General features: G+C 39.4%; 2 protein-coding genes across 3 annotated transcripts; both read left to right on the top strand.

The window, feature by feature from the left end:
• Window positions 1-1026: 1026 nt before the first annotated feature.
• Window positions 1027-7386, top strand: LOC106717117 (tetratricopeptide repeat protein 39A). 2 transcript variants are annotated; one of them, XM_014510834.2, is made up of 10 exons: window positions 1027-1334; window positions 3170-3271; window positions 3583-3772; window positions 4157-4317; window positions 4435-4600; window positions 4690-4853; window positions 5038-5233; window positions 6098-6258; window positions 6467-6586; window positions 6674-7386. In XM_014510834.2, the coding sequence occupies exons 5-10, from the start codon at window positions 4451-4453 to the stop codon at window positions 6762-6764; spliced, it is 882 nt and encodes a 293-aa protein (XP_014366320.1). In that variant the 5' UTR covers window positions 1027-1334; window positions 3170-3271; window positions 3583-3772; window positions 4157-4317; window positions 4435-4450; the 3' UTR covers window positions 6765-7386. The 2 variants fall into 2 exon arrangements, with proteins under 2 accessions (XP_014366320.1, XP_014366321.1); XM_014510835.2 differs by lacking the exon at window positions 1027-1334 and adding an exon at window positions 1721-1886.
• Window positions 7387-18726: 11340 nt separating this feature from the next.
• On the top strand, window positions 18727-24003 carry LOC106717120. The gene is made up of 9 exons (XM_045686176.1): window positions 18727-18858; window positions 19469-19649; window positions 19999-20159; window positions 20311-20476; window positions 21376-21539; window positions 22128-22317; window positions 22732-22892; window positions 22982-23101; window positions 23496-24003. Exons 4-9 carry the CDS (start codon window positions 20378-20380, stop codon window positions 23779-23781), a joined length of 1020 nt encoding a protein of 339 aa, XP_045542132.1. The 5' UTR covers window positions 18727-18858; window positions 19469-19649; window positions 19999-20159; window positions 20311-20377; the 3' UTR covers window positions 23782-24003.
• The last annotated feature ends 595 nt before the right edge of the window (window positions 24004-24598 follow it).

Genomic DNA, 24598 nt, shown 5'->3' with positions numbered 1-24598 from the left:
AACTGAAAATTGGTAGCAATATATAACTAGGTAGGAACACCATTATATAAGGTCGTAATCTATGATAATAATATACCTCCATTCAGACTGTCGCAAACTCTGCTGCCTAAATAAATGCAGAAGCGTACTCGTTGTATGTAATAACAACTAGAATATACGAGGCCAACGTCAACTCTTTTAAGATCGCGCGTACCATCTTTCGGACGGGCATTACAGCTTAAAGTGGTCAAGCGCTACTTCTAAAAAAAATAACTAGCTCCATTAACTGTGCCCCTATCATTAAAGATTTGGAGAACAATATGAATCAAATTAGATCCTTTTAAGCAAGGAAAAGTAAATCTTCGAAACAAAAAGTGTTTACGTGCGTCCCGAGTTTCGGGTAGGGAGGGTCTTACTCGCAGTGACTCGAAAATGTTAGCGACGCGTATCTGTGTTTGAACCCCTATGAAATTGTATTGCTGAGTCGCTTAGAGATTAAACTCGTCGGATTTCGAAGATTCTATAAGATCTTGCTAATACGATTTACTATGAACAATTACGAATTAAAAAAATTAATTACTTAAACCTACAGAAAGAATATTAAGTACTAGCTATCACCCGCGACTCCGTCCGCGCGGAATTAAAAAAAACTTTATTAGTAGCATATGTGTTCTTCCAAACTTTGCTGTACATCTATGTCAAATTTCATCGAGATCCATGCAGCCGTTTCGGAGATACCTTTTAACAAACATCCATCCATCCATCTAAATGGCTTTGAGTCTAATCAACATTTTTGATAGACTCAATCGTCAAGTAAAATTTGAGTTTCAGAAAGAAAATATGTACATTTAAAATAGCTAAATGCCGTCTACATGCAGTTGACAACAAGCAACACGGCAAAGCATGACGCCGACTTAAGAATATATTGTCATGAAGGTTGCCATGCGCGGCGGCGGCGGCGGCGGCGGCGGCGGCGGCCGCGTCTGCGCCGTGGAGCCAGACACCTACGCACGGGCTCTTATTGATTATTTGTTGGAAATTTTCCGCTCGCGAATTTACTAGAAATGGTTACCACGACGCACCATGCCAAATTTTACCGTCTTCCCTCAACTTGTACAAATTTGGATAGTCTCTACGCGCAGTCGCAGAACGAAATAGGTCAATGGAATGGGGTAATCCGGAGGAGAGTCTGCGCGGAGGAGATGAAAGGATGCGAGCCTTCGCCGGCCGTCTACGCCACTTCTCGTCCGGACCCTAGCCGGTGAACACGTATTCATTTATTTCTCTCTGAGTGTTGTGCATAAGTGGTGTTCGTGCCAGTGCATCGGAGTATTTGTGGCCACCAAAACCCACAGGTGAGTAAATGTTTTTATTTAATTTGAATTTTTTCTTTGTTACCTTTTTCATACCTTTGTTTTACTTATATTTCATATAATTTTATCAGCAACATAAATTAACGTTTTGTTTTATTGTTTTATCTTTTTCTTGGTTTTTACTTTTTGAAACTTTCGCGTTTGATTTGCACCGAATTATAATTTAATTTCGTTACCTAAAGTGTTAACTAAATCATTGTTCTCAAAAAATTCGCCTTTGTTATATATAGAAAAACCCCGCCCTGTTAATACATATTGCGTGGCAAAGAGGCTGAGAGGGCGCGGGGGTAAGGATATCGATTGTCTGTGGCCGCGGGGGAGGCGCGGGGGTGGCCCGGGCGTGGAGGCGGCGGCGACGCTCGCCCGGGCAAAGCTAGGGAACGCAAATAGGGCCTGCGGGAAGTGCGTCACAGCCTCCAGAACAGCAGCGAAGTGAAGACGTTATTTGTGTAATTAGTATTGTTTTAATTTAAACAAATTGCACTCGTGATAAAGAAGTGATCCTTTAAAAGAGACCCGCATCCGCATTATTCGGTATGATTTATTAATAACTTTCTTGTAGTTTTATAAGATTCCTGTGATAGGGTAATTTTTTTTTTACTGACAAGCTTGTGATGACGGATATTTTTTCGACATGTTTTAGTTTAACGATTATTATTGTCGTTCGTTTCATACAATTTTTAATTCCTGGGGTGTTCAGCCATATAAGGTCCGGCGGCGGACGAACCACCATGGCGGGGGGGAGGGGGTGCAAGGGGGTTGGGGGGGGATTGGTATGATTAGATCAATATCTGTAGCGGGCGGACGGGGCTCGAGGTGCGGCGCGCATGCGCACATCCAAAGTTATAGATAAAATGTACTGTCTCATACAACTTCAACAATAACACCAATGTCTGCCGACACTTGCGTTACAACAAGAAGAAATTATTTTATTTTTACTCTACCTGGGTAAATATACCTACATTTTGTTGTTATACAAGAGTGTTAAAGATTAAACGTTCGACTGCTCCTTTGTTCACATTTATGGAAGCGAAGAACCTCAAACCTGTCTTTGCCGTTCCAGCTTTGAAGAATTGAATAATTTTTCCTCTGTCCCGAATATTACATGATGGGATCCAAAGGTTCTGATTACATTTTCGGTCGCGACGGTTTTCATTATGGAAAGACATTGTCCTGACCTCAAATGTAACCAGAAGCCTAAGATCCAGATGCATCTAGAACCCGGACCTGCCAGAACGAGATGTCCTTCGCGTTCAAATCTACTTAAGATTCATATTAACCAAGTGCACGGAACCCAGATCTAGGCTGAAATCGGCTCCCTTCAGAACAGTAGATGCCCAGGTTTAAGATCTGCACAGAACGGATAAGTGCCAATAATCACATGCATCCAGCACCGGGATTTATCCGAAACTCATATAAGTCAGGGCGACACGTGTCCTGGTTTCAGATCTGCCCTATATGGGAATACGTGCATACGACCAGATAAACTTGCGGACCAGATCGACAAAACACCGAAGCTCAGACCAGTATAAAGCAAGTCATATACGTGAGATGAGACGTTCACAAAACTCAGATGAAATGAGAACGCAGAATGCGAATGGCCGAGGCTACGTGTGTCGAGAACTTAGATATTAATATTATTATTTTAATGTACCCCATCACAAATTTCCTAAACACTTTTACTTTGAGTTTAATCACCGTTCTATATCCGACGTTGGGACTTAATTGCATTAAACATTAATTGAAATATACGTATACATGCATAGCTGTGATAATTAAACATTCTACCATCTCTCTTATATGATTATTTGTTTTAGCCACAAGATGAATACTAAAGAGAAGTTGATGAAATGCAGGGAATCCCTCAGAAAGTTTTTTAGACATGACATCTTTGGCGCCGTAACGGCAACAAAAGTCTGGTAAGATTATACACTCTTCATGTAGTAACAACTAACAGTTGTCGTTCCAGTTTAACTTAACAAACTGTACTAATAAAATAAAGGAACTAAATAATTATATTTATTACTTACACCCTTATGAAGGTTGGCGTATGTGCCAGCCGATTGTGATCTCGTTTGAAACAGTCGTATCTTCAATATCTCTTCCATTCCTTCCTTCCTTTATCTGTCTTTTTCCATTCCCGGTTCTACTATATTCTAAATAAGTATTTTTATATAAGTATAATTATTTCTAAATAAGAAAAAACGATAAAAGTGTGAGAGTATAACAGGCGAGAAACTCAGAACTACCACCGATTGGGCATCACTACATCACCGTCACCGCCGATAACGCCGGTGCTGCACCTGCGCGATGAGGAGACGACTCTCTTCCTGTACGCGCTCAAGCACACTGTCGCCATCTACAATGACAACACGATCTTCGTCAAGCAGGCTAAAGAGCTGTTCAGATACTTGTGCGAGGTAGGTTTGTCGTGTCAGCCAATACCACTCGTTACCTGCTCACATACACACAAGTCATACAACACGCACCGCTTGCAGCCTAGATAGACTCTTTCATTGACGCCCACTGGATTATAATATTGGTATCTCTATCTAAAGAGTGGACTAACCATTAATTTAGCGTCTCCTCGTATAATTTAAAAACATAGGTTTTCTAATTTGGCTAAAATCTTTTATTGAAATGTAAGTTTTCTTATAAATTTCTAAACAAAAGTGTAACTACGTCTATACTCGTACATATATGGCACTTAACTAAAACAAATGCAGAAAATCATGTCTTAATAATACGAAGACAAATGGTAGGGCAAGCAGTAATGTTGCGGTGTGTGCATGCATTGACATCAGGAGCGCGGGGTGTCGCGCATGTCGGACGCGGAGGCGGGCCGCGAGCTCCGCTCCGCATAATGCGAGCTCACGCAGGCCGCCAGGTACCTGCTCTCAGTCAAAGACTTTGCCGGCTTCTTACATGCCGCTATCAAAGTCAACAACTGCTATGAACCTTATAAGTGAGTACAATACATTACGTACAATTGGTACGCCCAATGCTTTGTCATATTTGAATCTGTTTAACCAGATATGAACAAATGGACTAATTACCTGACTTACGTGTTTTTTTTTTTCAGAAAATGCTATAAAATAATGCGTCAAAAAATATGGAGTAACCGAGCGTGTCGCCAACGCTACATTAATAAGATGTCGATGAATTTGATGGTCTTTCAAAACCTGACCAGCGTGATCCCGCTGCGTCTGCAGACTTTCATCGACACCTTGAGCTTTAACGAGAACAGCGTAAGGCTTAGTCATTATGTTATTATATTAAGAGAAATTACGTTCCTGGATATATAGACATTTAAATATGTTTGTGGTCTGTTCTCCAGAACTCTCCCATTGACAGCGGCATCGTGCTGACGCAGCTGCGAATGAGAGAGATCCGGGAACGCGCGTGCATGGCCGCGGGCATGTACCGCAACGCGCGCGATCAGCCCCAGGCCTTGGCTGAACTGCCGCGCTACTGCTACTGGGAGATCATGTGGGCCAATGCGTATGTACACCTACCCTGCCCTACGTCTTACTTAACTTATAGTTTATATCGACCGAAATTAATATTCTAATTCTTCATTAATAATTCTTTTTATCAAATTTAATTCAATATAGAAGGAATATAATAACAAGCTACGTATCTCAAGTAAGGGAGAAATTATAAAAAGTTTGTTTATGTATTTCAGGTCCGCGCAAGAGTTCCTTGTCAGGATGTCGGGGCCCAGGTCCCGTGCGCTTGAGCCGTCGACGTACATCCGCAACGTGCCCTACTACGAGATCTCCAAGTGCCAATTGTTGTTACCCAGGATCGAGCTTCTCAGCTTGTGGCTCGTCGTCTGCTCGCTCTCCAGGGAGAGACAATCCCTCAAATTTCTTCTTAAGGTACTTGTACATTTTACCTTTTTCACTGCCACGTTCAGCATCACCAATTGAGGGCCCCTGACATCGGAGGGTGGGGCCCTGTACGATGTTTGGACAGTCGTTACTTGCGCGGTAAAACTTTTCTACATAAATATATCACCTTCTAAATCTAAAATGTAATATAGTAAAAAAAAAACCTCGTGAGCCGTCATGGGACGCCTGGCAGATGTGAAACATCGTGTGTGTACAAGTAATGTGCATAAAATATTAAATATTATAATTAAATAAATAATAGTAATAATGATAATGGCAATGGCAATGGCAATGGCAATGGCAATGGCAATGGCAATGGCAATGGCAATGGCAATGGCAATGGCAATGGCAATGGCAATGGCAATGGCAATGGCAATGGCAATGGCAATGGCAATGGCAATGGCAATGGCAATGGCAATGGCAATGGCAATGGCAATGGCAATGGCAATGGCAATGGCAATGGCAATGGCAATGGCAATGGCAATGGCAATGGCAATGGCAATGGCAATGGCAATGGCAATGGCAATGGCAATGGCAATGGCAATGGCAATGGAAATGGCAATGGCAATGGAAATGGCAATGATAATGATAGTAATGATAGTAATTATAATAATAATAATATTAAGAAAAATGTTTAAATCAGAAAATTAATAAATATGTGGAATAATAATAATAATAATAGTAATATTAAATATTCAATATTATTAAACTAAACACATAATAGATGTTTCACATCAAAAATAACTAAAGAGACATGTAAAATTAAACAGCAATTTGAATGGTATCTACACATAATTGTTGCTTGCATTCATCTACATGCACATAAACTTAGTGAACATGATCTCCTTACAGTTGATAAAAGAGGTAATGTCGAACATTAAGAGGGAAAAGAAGAAAAAGCGTCGCAGCCATGAGGAGAACAGTCTGGCGGCACTGTGCTTGCTGAAGGGGTGCTGCTTAGCCTCGCTGCACTTGCCGCACCAAGCTATCGAGTGCTTCAAAAGCGTCGCCAGGTAATGTGTTATTTACAAAGCAAAATAACGTTGCAAGTTAAAGAAAAAAAAAACCCTAAATAACGTTAGCTACTCTAATTTTCCAATATCACTTCAATTTATCTAATAACAGAAAATGTCAAATAACATCGTATTATATTCTATTTCACTATCCTCTGTTTTCTTGACTTTGCGATATAGGTAAATTACATGTATATTGTTATTTCAGACTTAAAACAAAACGACGCATGGACAAGTACTTAATTTCGTACGCCATGCTCGAGTCTGCTATATGCCATTACAACATCGGCATGGTGGATATCGGTCATCACATGTTGACTGTTGCTAGGTGAGTTTGTAGCGACACAAAGCGCACGCGGTATCTACGAGTATACGCATTGATGTACTATGTGACAGTGAATGTTGTCGTGTGCAGGACGCAGTACAGCAACGGCACCCGCGAGTTCCGCGCCCTGGGCCGCGCCTACAGCAAGTCCATGATGATAGACGTCTCCGATTCAGACTAATTGTGTTATGCAGGATAACATAAATCGATTAAATAATTAAATACTGACTAAGTCCACAAACTATTTGACTAATCTAAACTGATAGTATCGATTATTTACACGTGTCGTATATTTCATAGGTGTAATTGTGAAATGAACAAATTGGTTACTCCATCGCATTGTTTTATAGCATTCAAAGACTCTCGTGCAATGGACACAATTATAGTTACATAAATACGTGTGTTTAAATGTTGTGCTAAAAAAACTAAAGAAAAAAAAAGTAAAAAAAATACGAAAAATACAAAAAAAAAATTGTGTTGTAGTTGTAGTATAGATTCTAAGTAGCTTTGCTAAAAATATATTTGAATGTAAATATTCAGATATATTTGTTGCAAACTTCAATATATATAAGTCAATGTTACAATATAATATCAAAAAAATACAAAAAATAAAAAAAACAAAAAAATATATATATTTATTGCTTTTGTGCGCATTGTTTCTTAAATAGGAAATACAAAACTTGAAAGATATGAAACAAGAAATGTTCACTGAAATGTCAATGGAAAGAGATGTGATAACAACTGTATGAAATCGTTGAGTTATATACGAGTATAAGTACCTACATGTAATCTGCTTGCCCGCTTAGATACATTATTTTAAGTACATTATTGTAAGTAATGTTAGAGTTAGGTAACTATGACCGTTATTATTTTATTGACGATTATCTTAAGTAAGTAAGTACAGCAAACAACGCACACAGTGTGAAAACACTTCATATGAGTAAGCGAGAAAGTGTAAAGAACAAATTACAAAAAAATTTACTTTTATATTCAGTTTATCCTGATCTCTATATTACAATACAACAGATACAATCACTAGAGTTTTGGTTTAAAAAAATCCCCAGGGAATTGCTCATGTAACCATTTTATTTATTTTCATACTCATAATGTGGCGTTCAATTGTCTGATGATATAATAACGGTGGATAGTTAACTCCTATATTAGGTATATAAAAACCAAGTATGACATATATGCAATCTTTGTGTAACTATTATTGGCATTAGTGTGTTTAAAGTTGTATGAAAATGGAAACATGTGCGGTGAATAGAAGATCACAAAGAAAGATGTTTGCAATGATACAGAACGAGTGTACCATGTTTGACAACCTGCCAGCATTGGAAATAAAGATACATCTGATGAATATCATAGAGAAAGGAATCGAAGCCGCAGAAATAAGGCTCCGCTACGGAACCGTTACAATTACGTCACGCCAATGACGCCAAGTCGGATGGCCCGAGAGTGCGTCGGACAACGAAAAGTTTTATATCAACAAAACGTCATAGAACTTGTTTACTAAATATTGTATTAATATAAAACCATTTTCAAGGCGGAACATGACGTCAGGCCAGTATACCCACTAAACCACTTCTGTTCCTCCTGCGCATGGTGACGGGGCTACGGGTACGCCCTTTATACTCCTCTGCGGCCCCGCCTGCTCTAGTCGCCGAAGCAGCTCCTCCACAAGGTGTTTACTAAGCCCACTAACCTCCTTTTGAATGGCGCGCCTGAACGAAGGCGCACCTTCCACCTGGCCCTTAGATACGGTTGACTGGTCTCCCAGAACCTGCCACCAAAGGGCTATGGAGGCCAGAAAAGCGGGAAGTCTCACCTCTGCAGCCCCCTATGGCGGATCCGCTATCGGGTTCAACCGTCGACCTCCCACGGCCGCAGAGGAGCAGAATTAACCAGTACACCGACCCCACCACGCAACCGACCACGAGGGCTGCATAAGGGCAACATAAACCGATACCCCTTAACAGACCCCACGGCCCCACTAGACAACCGACCACGATAGTTGCAGGAGAGCAGGATAAACCGGTATCCCTCCACAGCCCCCACGGCCCCCTAGACTACTGACCACGAGAACTGCAGAAGGGCGGGATAAACCGGTACTCGCCAACACACCCCGCGACCCTATCTCTAGGCATGCTCCGAGGCGGACCCACCATAGTCCACCTCTGGCAGACTCCTCCAGATGGGCCGGTCCGCCCGGACGCTAAACCTACCTATCCCGGGCCTAGATCGGCTAGACTCACGCGCAAGACTAGCCCTGGTTCATCGTAGCTTCTCCGAGGGTGGCCACCAAGGTTACTAGAACCCCACCACCACAACAAAGCGGGTACCGGATGGTGTTGATAAATTTTACAATATTTTTTATTGTATTTGAGTTATGAAAAAATATTGTGTATTATTTAATTTCATTATACGTAATATTTCATATATTTTATTTCATGAAATAATTCTATAATTTCATTGATTATTATTAATTATAATTTATGATTTAAGAATTGTTTACTTCTACCCAAATTGAAATGGACTAGTCATTCCCTTCCCAACATTTTCTTATTAGGAAAGGTTGGGAAGGAGAAATGGATTTAGTGGAGGAGGAGAAATTCCCACATTCAAGTGCGTCCCCTCCTCCGTCCAAAAAAGTTAGGCAATGCACCTGCGACTTGTTTAACTTGTTGCGGATTGTATGGGCAGCGGTTGCTTCGGTAATTCAACAAATTCGGGAAGCCGCTCGCTCTATTGCCTCAACTTACTGGCGAAACTATGAAGAGAGAATTATGCGGCGCAGAGACCTCACTCGGTAAATCTTTGAATTACAACAAGGTTTGTTGCTTTCAAAACGCTGAGGACGAGGGTGCTGGCACAACGTCGGCACTGCGCCGCCTCTCGACATAATTTAACTCAGGACATTGTTGCGTATGCGTGGGATACCGTGCGGGTGGAACTTGCGGTGGCGCTGTGAAAAGCGGAAAAAAAAAACAGAAAATCGCCGTCAAAATGTCGCAAAACCTCTCGTAGTCAGCAGTAACGCAAGATATAACCTGCTATTGGCGGTTGTATGATGATAACAGCGCCGCTGCCTCCATCATAGCAAGCATCTCACGTCATTAACAGTGGTAGAGTTCTCAGCAGCAATAGCTGTTGCACGAATGGCCCGCTCCCCCGGTGCAATACCACGACCACATAGAAGATAGGGGTCAACTGGAAATAATTCCGCGTTTCAGCTGATGAGTGTGCGTGCCGGACGCCAACTCTCATCCCCTTCCCCCATTTTCCAATAAGAGAAAAATGGAAACGGGAATTGGCAGGGGAGAATATCCTCTTCTGGACATCTTCTCCTCTGCCATTAAAGAAAGTCAACACATCTACAATCTTAGTGCAGATGTGTATGGACAGTGGTCATTTCGTCATAAATAGCGAAGTGACCATTTTAACTACCAAACGGTAAACCGTTGTCAAGTGGCCGATTGCTCTTTTGCCACATCATAATTCTTCTAAGAAATTTTTGAATGATTTTCTGAATTATTTTTTTAAACAATAAATCTAATAAATATAAAATATTTTTCAAATTCAATCTAAGTCAAACATATTATTTCTATTTAACTAATGTGGCCTCATTTTAGCTCGTCTTTATTTGAGGATTTTTCAATATATATTTCAGTAAAGTTTTACTCAATTACTGTAAAATGTAATAATTTATGTATTACATGCATTGTGTTCGTACTATGTCACAGATACCGGACATATGTCCGGTGTCGGCACCGACTAGTTTCGAGCCCTTCGGGGGCCCTTCATCAGGTTGAGTGGGACTGGTATTATTTCGCAGACGCGGCCCGTCGTACACTGCGCGACTGCGCTCTTAGGGCGCGTCTTGAGGGGGCGGGAGGCGCGGGGTGCGCCGGCGTCGTTGACGAGGTTGATACCAATGCGTCATTGGTGTTGTTGTTAAAGTTTCCGGGGGCACAAAATGTACTGATTATGTCCACAAGGTCAAAGATTAGGTCCACTCACCCTGATAAAGGGCCCCCGATGGGCTCGAAACTAGTCGGTGCCGACACCGGATATATAGACGTGAGTGTTTTAGTTCCTATATAAGTTAATGATAATGTCTCACGAAAGTTTGAATAATTTAATAACTTGTTATTATTGGTAATATGATAGTAGTGGGGAGGTTGGGGTTAAGCGAACAACATTTCACAATCAACTTGGTAATTATTATTTTAGCAAAAGTAACATTATCTTGTTTTGATTAAGATTGTGTGAATTTCTTATTTTTCCCTTATTTTCTCGCTAAAAACTTCAACAAAAAAAGATCAACTGTTCCACTCCCTCGTAACGGAGGGAAAACCCACGACGTTTAACTCGTATTTCGTTGAAAACTATGCTTTCTTTAATAACTATTACGTGTATCTTTTCTAAAACTGTATCTTCGTTCAGACATGTGGGCAAATGTCGTGCCATCAAAACTTTATGGCGGCTCGCTAGTCGGGCAAGAGACGCGGGTCGCCAGCACCTCACTAGCGCCGGATTCCCCGCGTCGCTTGCCAAATACAATATGCGCACGCAATTCAACAACATCCGACATAAAGTTTGAATATTGTAATACATCTTAAGAACGATTTTTTGTTTATTTCATCCATAATTGTAAACTACTAACTACTCCGTCTGATTTAGAATTAACATTGGCCGCAGTGAGTGTGTTCATCTCAATTGTGGCCATATCATGTAATTTTAGAATTACCTGAAATTACCTTCACCCGGCTCAGGGTACAGTTTGTAACAACTTTACTTATCTAACTATTGTTCTATTTATATATTACTTAATCATCATTTTTATATACTATTTGATCATTTCGACAAAATGTGTAACATTTAAAAACTAAACAACCAAACTGAACTGTTAGATTTCATACTAGTGTGTCATATACCTACGTGTATGTGTATGTGTATCTATCTGCATATAAACAAACACCTTATTATTATTGTAACATCAAAAATGTAAAAATGAAAAATGAAAATATTATTTTTTAATCGCCGAGAGGGTAGGGAGGGGGGGGGAATGTGTAATCCACAGACTACAAGTAAAGTTGGGATATGGTAATAATACAAAGCGATTAACTGTTTTTTTGTATTATTATTTTATTTAAAATGTACGGTAAAGTATGGTTGTTTAGTTTCATTATATAAATAATTCATGATTGTGTTGAAAAATATTTTTCTTTAAAATGTTATCAAATTGGAATGGTGCATAACTGACCAGATATGGTCGATGTAGTTAGGAAAGTCGCCGCGGTGTAAACCCGGCGATTTTTATCGTTAACCGACTTACGCAATATGCATCGAACTCTCCGTACACACAAAGATAAATCCTTGACGAAAGTTGTCTAATCATTTAGTACTGTCATAGCGACTACATGTCATCTGTATAAATTTCCTTCGCAGTCTTGAAAATATTAGCTATCGTGATCGGCGATGACGGATAAAAAATCCGCGCGCGCTTTGTGCGAGTCTCTACAACTTTGTATTGCGAAAGTCGCTTAACGACAAAAATCGCCGGGTTTAAAAAATTTACGGTACCTTGTGTACGAAGGTTCTGATTTGACTGCGGCGACTTTACAAAGGTGCGGTAAAAGGAAAGACTGCTTTATGTTAAGATATTTTTTATCTTCTTATAGGTATAATTTTGGATGTCAATAAATTATTTTTCATTTTCATACGTACCTACATAACGTCCCATAGCTAACAACACCGCATAAGTCATTTTTATCAACTTTACAGGAGACGAAGAAAACTGTCTATTTTAAAAAAAATCGGCGGATTTTTATTTGGTAAATTCTTACGAAATAATTACTTCTTTAGTTTTATGTCGATTTACTCTATTTTAATTTTTTTACTATATTTATTTACCTTTCAATTACCATGTGACCAATGGTTAGACGCGGAATGAGCAGCTCAATCTAATGGCATTAAAATGTGAAAACCGAAAATTTTCGACTTTAGCGATGTTGTAAGATAAGGGACGTTATATAACTCTCATATGTATTCATCATCATATATCGTCATAATAAATATTTATGTCATCTTCATTTTGCGTTATTATTGTTATTGTCTGTCCTTTTTTTTTTTCCAAGGAGGAATGCTTAATGCATACTCCGTGCCTCGGGGAAGACACGAGAGTTATGTGAGATTCTCTCCCCGAATGGGAGCATACCCACTAAACCTCCTTGTTCCCTCATGGCCATACTGTGGGGCGCCACGGGATCGCGTGAGCTTGCCACCGCGACGCCCCACTGACCGCCCCGGGAGGGGCCCTCTCTGCGCCCCCAAAGGGGCGCTGCGCCCTTAGGCGCTCCTTGAAGACGACACCGTGCAATGCAGGTTCGGAATCCCCGCCTCCCCCGCTGGTGCCGCCTAGTGTTTATAGAGACCCCGCCTCTTGGCCCCCGTCTTGATCAAGACAGGGGCCCGCGGTCCCGGTGATGTCCACCGGGATTACGCGATGGGACGCAGGTTCACACGCTATCGCATAACAGATCTGCAAGCAGAGTGCTACCGAGGTCGTGCTCCCACGTCCCAACCGACGGCCACGACCCTAGTGGGCCGCGCCACCCTCCACACTTAAGGCTTACCCTCACCTTTCGCTGCCCTGAAAAGGGCAGTTACTCAGCTCGGGTTCGCCGCCCTCTCTTGTACGGACCCACAAGTGGGCCCGCACCCTAACCTACCTTAACTAACTTAAACTAGCCTACTCTAAACTAACCTATAGGTTCGCCCTCACCTTTCCCTGTGGTACTCAGCTCGGGCTCACCACCCTCTCTTCTGCGGGCCCACAAGGGACCCGCAGCCTAACCTAGCTAACCTACTTAACCTACTTATCCTAACTAACCTACCTTACCCTAACTAACCTACCAGTGTTTGGTTCGCGGGGCCGAAGCCCTACCCCGACAGAAGGCCGGGGCGTTCCCCTATCCACCACCCGGGGACGCGCCACGTCGGAGTTCACCTCTCCGCCCACTCGGACAACCGAGCAGGTCCGTGGTTATTGTCTGTCCTAATAGAAGTCTGTGGAGTGAACATGCAAATGCTGGCTTTCTCATAAATAACTAGCTGTTATCCGCGACTCTGTCCACGCGAAATTAAGATTAAAAAACTGAATAAGTAGCCTATATGTTCTACCAGACGATGTTTTATATCAGAATCAAATTTCATTAAGATACGTTGAGCCGTTCCGGAGATACTTTATAACATTCATCCATCCATCCATCTAAACTTTCGCATTTGTTATAGGGCCTTGGAGTAAGGAATAGGAACGAAAGGATACCCATAAAAATATTGAGCTTAAAATTACAAAATAGTTTCAAAAAAACCGAAACCTAAGCCATCCATCATGGATTAAAATTTTTACAGAAAATCAAAATCTCCAAACTGAACATTTTAATTGATAATTATTTTACACATGTAAAGGTTGAGATATACTAACACTAAATATTAAGTGACATTTAATACAATACGTCAATGAAGACTTTACCCAAATCAGTTAGTCAATTTGAGAGATTAGCGCCCGCAAACACACAGACAAGCAGATAAACTTTAATCATTACGGGTTATTGTATGGCTCTCTCCGCTCGCCCCCATTACGAAGTCGAAGGGGGCTTAAGGCAGTTGACCAAAAATAAATTAAATCAACCAAAACTAAATAAGAGTAAAAAAATGTTCGTTTGCCACTTGAGGGCCTCGCGTGAACTCGCCCACATCAAGCTCTGCACTTGCTCTGCCACTGATTAGAACTACTAGTTATACCTTTCTAGCGAAAACAGCTTCAAGATAATAAATTTAAAAAAGATCAATGAAGCATTTATTTAACTTTTCCTCCATCTTACACATTAAATTCTGACGATCACAACATGAGTCCTTACCACAAAAAATTATAAATACTGTAAAAATCTAAGAGTAATTAGTAATAAAAAGTTTAAATTATAAAAAAAAAATGTGTGAGATGCACGTATGCATAGTCCTGGTTAACTTGTTTATGGGCTAAGGACAAATAGGACTAGACCTAGGACTACAGTACTCTAATGTTGACAAAACTCGGTGTGCAAAGAAGACGGCGAGGACGAATAAATATTACATAAATAGGAGCTGAAAAAGCGAAAAAAATGTTGGCTAGATAAATGGAAGAGAGTCGATAGCTTTGTATGTGGGGGGTTGGACATGCGCACAAGGCTCGACCCCGGACGAGCGCCGCCTCGGCAGCCTCAGTGACGCACCACTCCGCTTTCCTTCGCCACGCGAACCGCATGTTTCGCATTTTACAGATATAACTTTGTTCAGTGTAACTATTTTCATATAGACTTAAATAAATATTGAACGTTTTGTGAGTGTATTGTGTTGTACTGATAATTTGTGACTTTAGTTACGTGATGACGTAGATAGTGAGCGCCCGAGCCGAGACCCAGAGCAGACACACCGATAACCGCAAGTATTACAACTTTGATATACAACAAAATATATGTCTATGTGTCTGTTGAAGTGCTTATTCATTATTGCTCATTAAATTAGCTTATTTTACTTATTATGGTAGATTTTGTAAAACTATCTTTCTAAAATGTAAACCATTTATTTATGAATTACGCCTAATTCACCTAATTCCCTAGCCTTGGTTTAATTAATATGCTGATCAAAGCCTATACATACTATATTTATACTTTGTTTAAATTTTAGAAGTAAGTCATGACAAAGGTTCTTTGCGAGATAGATAGTTGACAAAAGTTGTGAAATGATGTCATAAAAACTCTCACATTATGTGACTACCCAACTTTGTCCTTTGTTTAGTTCATTATATCCGGGATTTCGCAGTTGCGCAGACTCGGAGAGGCGCGGTGCGGGGGGGGAGGTGTCGGGGGGGGGGGGCGTTGAGGGCATCCTAGATAATTCTAGATTGCTTGACCTTAGTCTTTTTAAATTGCTTAACTTCTATTGAATTAAATTAAAATTACTACAAGTATTTATGCAGCAGTTTTTAATGCGGTTCTTCCAAATTGTAATATCTGAGGACTTGCAAATTTTTCTAGGTTATTAAATTAGTTCTGTCCAATATTTGATCGATTGAGCTCCATCGCGCAGTCGCAAGCCCGGGCAAGGTGGACAAAACCTGGCTAGGAGAGGCGGTGAGGGTGGGGGTTGGAAAAACACCCTCGTCGATAACAAACAAAGCTCCGAAATGTATTATTGATTTAGGCCGTGGGAGATTTAGGCAACCTTTAAAGTAATTTTATTCAAACACGTGAAATTTACATAAAAATTATTAACTTTATAATACTATAATATACCTTTTATCAAAGTATTTCAAAAAGATACGAGTATAATGTTGGCAGAGAAAGAAGTGCCACGAGCTAGGAAACTGTAGGGTAGATATTAAAGTAGAGGGAATGATTTCTCATATAGTTTTAAATATATTTAGATATATTTTGTACACTTTATCAAAATTTTGATACTTTAAATATAATGTTATTTATGAGGGAATCTCAAACCTGAAATGATAATGAATCAGATAATGCTCTCTTAACGCGGTCATGACGATCTTTTTAGTCCTTTTCTCATTAATATCCAATGAACAATCAAATTTAAAATAATTCAACCCGTAATAATCCTTATTATTATCATGGGTTGTATTGTACTTAACGATCAAAGGTAATTTTCATTTAATTTCCTAATCATGCAAAAAACATTCTCTGACCTCTTCTAAAACATGTTGGTTTATGTGTCAAATTGTTTAATGTACAAACCGGCAATTTGCATTTATTTATTTTTGTTGCTACGTTTTGGGGTTATTTTAGTATTTAAAAATGATTAAAAAATACAAAAAAACTGTGTACTTTGTAAGAAAACTCTAAAATGTAAGTGATTTGTGACGATCCCTATAACACCTTTAATGACATCTCACTCATCAAAATAGGTTTAGTCGTTTCGACTCTAGGCCGTCACAAAATAACTTACGTACAAACAACCCCAGATACATAGAAAAAACATATAGTTAATTATATAAGCGCGAATAACACCCTATTGTAAGTAGGGAATAAGCAATTCCATCAACACAATGGCTCTCATACATAACTCAGTAAAATAGTTCGGGGTAGGGGAGGTCGCGCCCGGGCGGACAGGTAGCCCCGGTACATGGCGCATGTGCAAGTGCATCACATATTCGACGAACAAAAGACTCTGCAACGCATCAAAAAGGCGTGGCCAAGCCGGAACTGGAATGCAGAAATATGCCGCCCCATCTTATAAGGAGGGATAGAAATAGTTTTAAATCAAAATTACTTTAAATGTTTTCTTTTTAAACATGTTTAAACCTTTTGACAGAAGATGATGGAATTTGGTACAGATGTAGAACAAAGTCTGGAAGAACATATAGATTACTTATTATTATTTTTGAATTCTAACTATCTATTATTATATTATTCTAAAAACTATCTTAAAAAAAAATATATTTTTTATTTTTTGGAGTGAAATTAAGCGGAATTTGTTGCTATAACTACAGTCCACAAAATCTTTTGTACTTTGTATGTCTGTGATTTACCAGTATTTAGTGCTACTTTCAATCTCGATCATGCTGACATCCAGTCCAAACTTCGATACATCCTAAAATTTACGGATAAAACCGTAACGTAATATATAGCGAAAATAAATATGTGAAAAAACCTTTGGTTATTTCAAGACGACGAAAATAATATGACATAACATGTCTTATTATAAAGTATATAGTATATTATATGAATTTAGAATCGATATCGTCACGGTAAACATTGATTTATATTTATAATCTATCAACATCGATGTCCTGATTCCTTGTTGTTTTTGTCCAAGAACTGTTAAATATTAATCAGTTTTATTAAACGTATCCTTCAAATGCAACGTGATCTATTTTTCTACGTCGTAACGATGGAAAATTTTATGTGTCACGTTGCCAAATGCGTAGTATTCAAAACGGCTATGGCCACATTTATCATTCGATGTTTACTCGCTCCTCATTTTGAAATTCAACCAGGATTTATAATGTTAACTCACCTCGCGCTAACACAGTTTAGTGCATCAATAAATCTCTATGTATTTAGTACTTTAACTTTTTTAATACGTATAAGAATATATATAAAATTGTCTTGTCACAATGTTAGTTATCTGTAAAAATAACTTTAAAATATAACCATTATTTATATAACTAACTACAAATTATATTGTAAATAACTTGTAACTGACTACGAGATAATACTCGAATATTTAGCTAAATCTAATTTTAAGAGCAATATTAAATTTTATTGATACCCTTATGACCTGCAGCGAAAGTTATCGCTCAGTGACCCGGGTTCGTGAAGCGCTTGTGCATCGATATCGTGCGGCCGGACTAGAATACGGGCATTAAGGGTAAAACCTTCTTGCAATATATAATATATATTATATATATAATATGCGATATATAAAGAAAGGAAATAAATGAAGGTCAGATGCCCGCTCGCTAAATGGTAGGCGCATGAGCAATGCCTATATCGGTCAGCCATTTTGATCTGTCTCAACTGAGTGGGATGAGTGGGATAACTGAGTGGCATAGAAGGCGCTACAGGGGGAGGGAGTGCTACTGCCCAGGCTATATATTGAGCTGCTCAGCACATTCTATTCATGAAGGGAAGCAACAGTTATCTTGACTCGAGTCTCGAGCGGGCCTCCGTGTAACTCCGTGTAAATTTGATAAAAATCAGTGAAGCCGTTTCGAAGGTGTATAGTTACTAACATTGTGATACAAGAATTTTATACATAAGATTTAGATATTTTCCAATCACTTTTTATTATTGTAATGTTACAGTTCCCAGACTTGGCCATATTATGAAAGCGTACAACTCAAAGTCGTCTTGTTCCCACTAAAGCTGTAATGTCTTGTTACAGCAGTCAGCAGTCAGCAGTCAGCAGTCAGCAGTCAGCAGTCAGCAGTCAGCAGTCAGCAGTCAGCAGTCAGCAGTCAGCAGTCAGCAGTCAGCAGTCAGCAGTCAGCAGTCAGCAGTCAGCAGTCAGCAGTCAGCAGTCAGCAGTCAGCAGTCAGCAGTCAGCAGTCAGCAGTCAGCAGTCAGCAGTCAGCAGTCAGCAGTCAGCAGTCAGCAGTCAGCAGTCAGCAGTCAGCAGTCAGCAGTCATGGTTACTATCCAGGATTGTGAGGACGCTCTCAAAAAACTTTACGCGCGGGACATTTCAAGCTTTGTAGACGCTCTAATACTTTGGTAAGAAACTTGAACTTCATTAATTAGTATAATTAAGTATTATTATGAAAAAGAGACTTTTTAAAGTCTTTTTTGTTAAAATTACTCTGTTTATGTCATATGTTACAACTTTATTGAATATAATATAATTTTATTTATTCTTAAACGTGTTTAAGAAGTGCGAATCCAATATCACATAGACTTTTGGTTTTTAGATGATGAACTTTGAAAAAAAAGAACTAAAACACATTGTTAAATATTTTTACTAGAATTATTGTCTATGTTTTGTCCTTTAAAGATCAATTTGGTAAATCCCTTTCTTAGTGCTCGTGTACATAGTAATAAAATGAAGCGGGAAATTTACATAGACCCCTATGTATAAACATCGATTTTAGAAATATTTTAATTACTTTGTATGAAACAGAGTTCCAAAATAACTTGATCGCTCTCTGTAAAATAGATATTTTTTTTAATTGCCAATGCGATTTCAAGATCACCTAAATTAATTTTAAATGTTAATTTAAAAATATCAAGTTCAAGGAAAAATGATGCGCGATCGATTATCGAGCATGGCCGTTAGTAAATCTTCAGCTGGGTAAGCAGTATTACTAAAGTACAATTTATATGACAGGAGTGTTACAAACACCAATCATACGTTTGGTCGGGAGCTGCCTAACTTCGCGCCAATAGTGGCGTGCAATTCGACGGTGTTGGACAACATCCTGGGAGAGTACAGGACTACGCGCGACCGCTTGGCCGCCTCATTCAACACCTACATGGCCCGCTGCGACACTGAGGACGAACGCCAGCGCGTACGTTCCCCATCACTACCCCATCCCTACACTATATGTCACGTCAACGTCGTAACACGTTGACGTGACGTACACATCTACTTTACGGTGCTGAAGAGCCATACAATTGACAACAAAAACTTCTATGTTGTCCTTACATTCATAATTATTGACATAGAAGAATGCACTTGATACTTTCTACATTCGAAGTGTGTAAGACGTATTTTAAGTGAAAGATATGAATGGGGAATTGACGATGGCTTGAGAACGCAACTTTTTTTCGTGGCTAATGTTTTCTAAGCACTGACATCATTTATAATATGTTTTGCCGTGCTTTAGGGTAACAATAAATGTAATGTGTTGGTTGCAGTGGGAGGCGGTGTTCGCCGGCATGACCGACGACCGGGCGGTGTCTCGCCTGCGCGCCTCCTAGTGGTGTTTCTCGCAGACTGCCCTGCCAAATCGCGTCGAAAATTACAAGGGCAATCTGCGAGCCGCTAATGGATTATACAGCTTCTTCTCCGAAATACGGTTTGTAATTACTTCGAAATACGTATTCAGTGTACATATATGACAACTATAGAGAAACCTCTGTAACGAGTTAATAAACTTCGCGTCTTCATTCATGGTGACCCAGTTACAGTTGAATTTCCTTGCACTTCACAACAAACCTTTTTTTCAGCGACTATTATTTCCTTGTCTCAAGAAAAACTTGGACAAACCAGAATGAATTTCAATCTTTCAAGAGAATGATAAAGCAATTTATGGACGAATATGTTGAGTTCTGCGGCCTCGTGTCCTCGAACCTGCGCCGTCACGTGCTTCGCCTTTGCAACGAGGCGTTCCCGGTAAGTGCTCTCCACGAGGCCGTACTATCAACAACTTATCTTTGAAATCATGATAACGTGAACAGCTAGTTATAATTTATTAAACAACAGTGCCGTCCATCACTGAAAGAAGCGAAGCTTAATAGTATAACGTACAGAAACTAAGCGTAAAAATAATAAACCATACTGCCATTTTTGCATAGTAACAATTGATTCGAAGTCCTGCTGACAATTGTCTGCAATTTTCCGTGTAACTGGATGCCTTTGCCCGCGACATCGCCAGCGCTAAGTTAAAAAAATTATCACTGAGTAACATAAGCTGGCTATATGTGTTAAAATAGTAGTAGTAACAGCAAAAAATAAAAATATTTTTTTTTGAAATAGTTGAAATTCGAACATTCGTCAAACATACGAAAAATATATCTATATCTATATATATAAAAGAAAGTTGTGTTAGTTACACCATTTATAACTCAAGAACGGCTGAATCGATTTGACTGAAAATTGGTGAGCAGGTAGCTTAGAACCAGGAATAGGACATAGGATAATTTTTACCCCGTTTTCTATTTTTTTTTTTTTTTTATTCCGCGCGGACGGAGTCGCGGGAAAAAGCTAGTATATTATATTATTGTTTATTATTTTATTATCTAAATATATAAAAGAGTAAACTGACTTACTGAACTATCAACATACAGCCAAAACGTGCAGGTTTAGAGATTAGAAATTTTACATAGAGGTTTCCGTTACTGTAGGCCCTGATACTAATGAAATTTTCTTTGAATATTAAATAGCGAAATAAGCTATTTTTTATAATTTTTTTTTTGTAAATTCGTGAGGACGATGTCGCAGTCAACTGCTAGTATTAGTATAGATATGTATGAAGACATATGGAGATTAAAGTATGTTTGGCTTTACATCAGATGTTGTTTGAAATGGCGGATGATTTTGATGCCCGCGATACCACGGACAACCTGCGCGTCCGCAGCGCACTCGCCGCCGCAGTCTACCGACGCGCTTGTCATCTAAATGCGACTGTCAGAAATCTGCCGAAAATATGCTACTGGGAAATCTTATGGGCTAATACGTAAGATTCCACTTCTTATTTATATTTTTTTATACCATAAAATAGCAATCTACAAGCGACCAGTCACCTGAGCTCGCCGAAATAGCACAGCAACCGCATAGACATCCACAATTTCAGATGCGTTGCCTACCTCTAATCGACGATAAAGGGGATGCACGGATAGTGAACATTCTCACTTCCTATGCATTCCCTCCTCCGTCAAATGCACTTCCCCTTCCCATCCTCTTCTTAACAGTTTACGTATTGAAACACACTGTACATACGTGTATATATTTCTATATGTTTATCTCTCTCGCACAAACTAACGCACACACATTCACGTATATGGCTGAATACATGAATGGCTGAACTCTCAACTGCCCCTGTACTGAATTACTTGCACCTTGTTAAAGTAAAATTACGTGCAGGCTGAAAACCAGCGCGGCCTTCAGTGAAAAGCTGATCCTCTTCCAATTAGCCAAGAATTTTTTTTGTCTCTGTAATTGTTAACTTTTGTAAGTGTAATTTGTTTTGTTTTTGGTTAATAAACTATGTTATTTTACTTGTATTTTACTATGTCCTTGGCTGAATCCAATGTTTTTATTCCAGGTCAATTTTTTCGTTCAGTGAATTTGCAGAAGAAAATTCTTCAGTAGCACAGAAGGGTCTCCTGAACCTATGGAAGTTGCACAAGCTGCCGACGAGCGGCATGAGGGTCACCCACCAAGACCTGATTTCCCTATGGAATCTAGCGGTCGCCATCCTGGATAACAAGCGTAGCCAAGCAAGACTCATTGATGTACGTCTAATAAATTGAATTAATTACAATCAAGCAAATGCTGGTCGGGGGAGGTCGCGGGAGGTCGGGAGAAGTCGGAAGAGGTCGGGGGAGGTCGGGAGAGGTCGGGGGGAAGCGACAGATCTCGAGCTCCCTCGAAATTATCTAAATTCTACAGTCACAAATTCTGAATTCTCTTTAATTCAGAATCTCATTAAAATTATTTATTTATTTTCTGATAAATCAGCGTCTATAGCTAAAATAGAACCAGCACCTGGTCTATAGACATCTTTTGTTGCACATCCAGTTCTCCATTCTACAAATCATGTCATCAACTTTAAATGACTTGTACTGGTTCAGGTAAACGAATGAAAGGATCGTTGCTGTTGTGCAACTGTTACTGGTCGCCTAATGGAGGTTTGACGTTGTCCACAGATAATGGTGGTGACTAACGTTCAGATAACATCGTACGGAGAAGCGTGGCCGCCGCACCTCGAGGTGGAACGCGTCGCCCTCCACTATTATGTCATCGGCTGCTGTTACGCCGCAATGGGAGTCAACGAAACGGCCATTGAGTATTTACTCAAAGTCACCAAGTAAATTAATGTTTCAGGCATACATTCACTTGTGGTATTTACTTAAAAACAAACATTAACAAAATCTTTTTCACTTCTTTTCTTGCCAGAATGAAGCAACAAATAAAGAAGGACGAGTTTCTGGTACCGTTCGCGATGATAGAAGCAGCAATGTGTTATCACTCTTTGAACGATCGCGAGATGGGAGACAATCTCATGACCACAGCGTGGTGAGTCTCACTCTCTCTTTCTACACTGTTGTACTTGACCTTCCTCCTTCGTTACTTAAGTCTATCAAATTAAACTTTTCCTTCTTTGAGACGCATATTAATTATTCTTTTTCAGATAGTTTTATCACTTTAATGTGCCGCATGCAATACTTTAACATATACTCGTAATGTGTATAAACTATCAAAATTTGTTTTTGTTTTTACACCGTGGCGTCGCGTCGTCGAATGTTTTTGTAATTTCAGTCACTTAATTACAATCATAATATCTAATAAATACTTCTTGAAGTTGTTATGAATAAAATCGAAATAAAGCTGTAGCATTTATTAGAATGTGCAGTTTCGAACTGTACAGCACATAACAGTATTTAATGTATGTATATTGTGATATGCACAGTCAGGAGTACGGCCCCAATTCACGAGAGTGCAAGATGCTGCTGCGTGTGTATGAACGCGTCCTCCGGCACCCGCTCAGCAAATGCTACTACACTGACACCAACACTGACTCAGACGACGACTATCCCGATCTCGGATTGAATATCAGCGATTTCGATCATGATGAAAATAATGATGCGAAGAAGAAAACGGCTACCGTTGGTGAGAAGAGCGGTAAAGCGAAGAAAGCGTTCGCGGGCACATCAAGTAAAGCTGGCGGGTCGGGCGACAAGGGTAGCAATGCATAAACACCGACATCCAGTAAGGCGCTGGTCTGCTACGACAATCCCATCTCTCAGCACGACGCCAGACGCCACCCCGCGGTTAGCCTTTACTCAAAGCTGCGACAATTCCAACAATGAAGCGACTATATTTTCGACTTTAGACGAAGCTGCAGATCAATTTCTTTGGATCTTTAAATATACTAAAAGAGCTTAAAAGAAAGGTATTTTGAATTAAATGAAAATTTACACAGTTTTTATTTCCAAAATCTATATTAAAAGAACACTATTTATAACTTAAAAACGACTGAACCGATTTAGCTGAACATTGACTGGGAGGTAGCTCAAAACCAGGAGACGGACTTATATCCCGTTTCCTTTTTCTTTTTTTATTCCGCAAGGATGAAGTCGCGAGCAAAAACTAGTTTATTATAAATTTAAATCGTAACTAGTAGAATAGTAATACGTTTCCTCGGTTACTTTGAAAGACCTAAAATAAGCATTTATAATGTAATTGTCGTCTTATTTATCAAACAAAAAGTTTGATAGATTACTTATATACTTGTGAATAAGTGCAAGTGAAGATTCTTCTCTTCTCTTCTCTTCTCTTAAATATTATTTAATGATATTTATAAATAGACTGAATGAAGAAAAGACTTGAAGTGTTTGATATTTTGCGACAACCGCATAAAATGGAAAGTGTTTTGAGACTGATGATGATTTATAAAAAAATATCTATTTAACTAATTACTTATTTACTAAATGTTTAAAAAAAAGCGTGTGTATTGAAAACGTGAATGATGTTTAACTTTGACGATATAAAATGCATACGTACATGTTTGTA

Source organism: Papilio machaon, chromosome Z (genome assembly GCF_912999745.1).
Source record: "Papilio machaon chromosome Z, ilPapMach1.1, whole genome shotgun sequence".
NCBI classification, from domain to species: domain Eukaryota; kingdom Metazoa; phylum Arthropoda; class Insecta; order Lepidoptera; family Papilionidae; genus Papilio; species Papilio machaon.
Note: the sequence above shows the minus strand (reverse complement) of the source record. Positions and strands in the feature narration are given on the sequence as shown.

Coding starts and splice junctions, on each gene's coding strand:
- LOC106717117 (XM_014510834.2), top strand. CDS start 4,451: ATGCGTCAAAAAATATGGAGTAACCGAGCGTGTCGCCAACGCTACATT. Junction 5,234..6,097: donor CCCTCAAATTTCTTCTTAAG/GTACTTGTACAT, acceptor ATCTCCTTACAG/TTGATAAAAGAGGTAATGTC. Junction 6,259..6,466: donor TGCTTCAAAAGCGTCGCCAG/GTAATGTGTTAT, acceptor TTGTTATTTCAG/ACTTAAAACAAAACGACGCA.
- LOC106717120 (XM_045686176.1), top strand. CDS start 20,378: ATGATAAAGCAATTTATGGACGAATATGTTGAGTTCTGCGGCCTCGTG. Junction 21,540..22,127: donor GAAATCTTATGGGCTAATAC/GTAAGATTCCAC, acceptor TTTTTATTCCAG/GTCAATTTTTTCGTTCAGTG. Junction 22,318..22,731: donor GCCAAGCAAGACTCATTGAT/GTACGTCTAATA, acceptor CGTTGTCCACAG/ATAATGGTGGTGACTAACGT.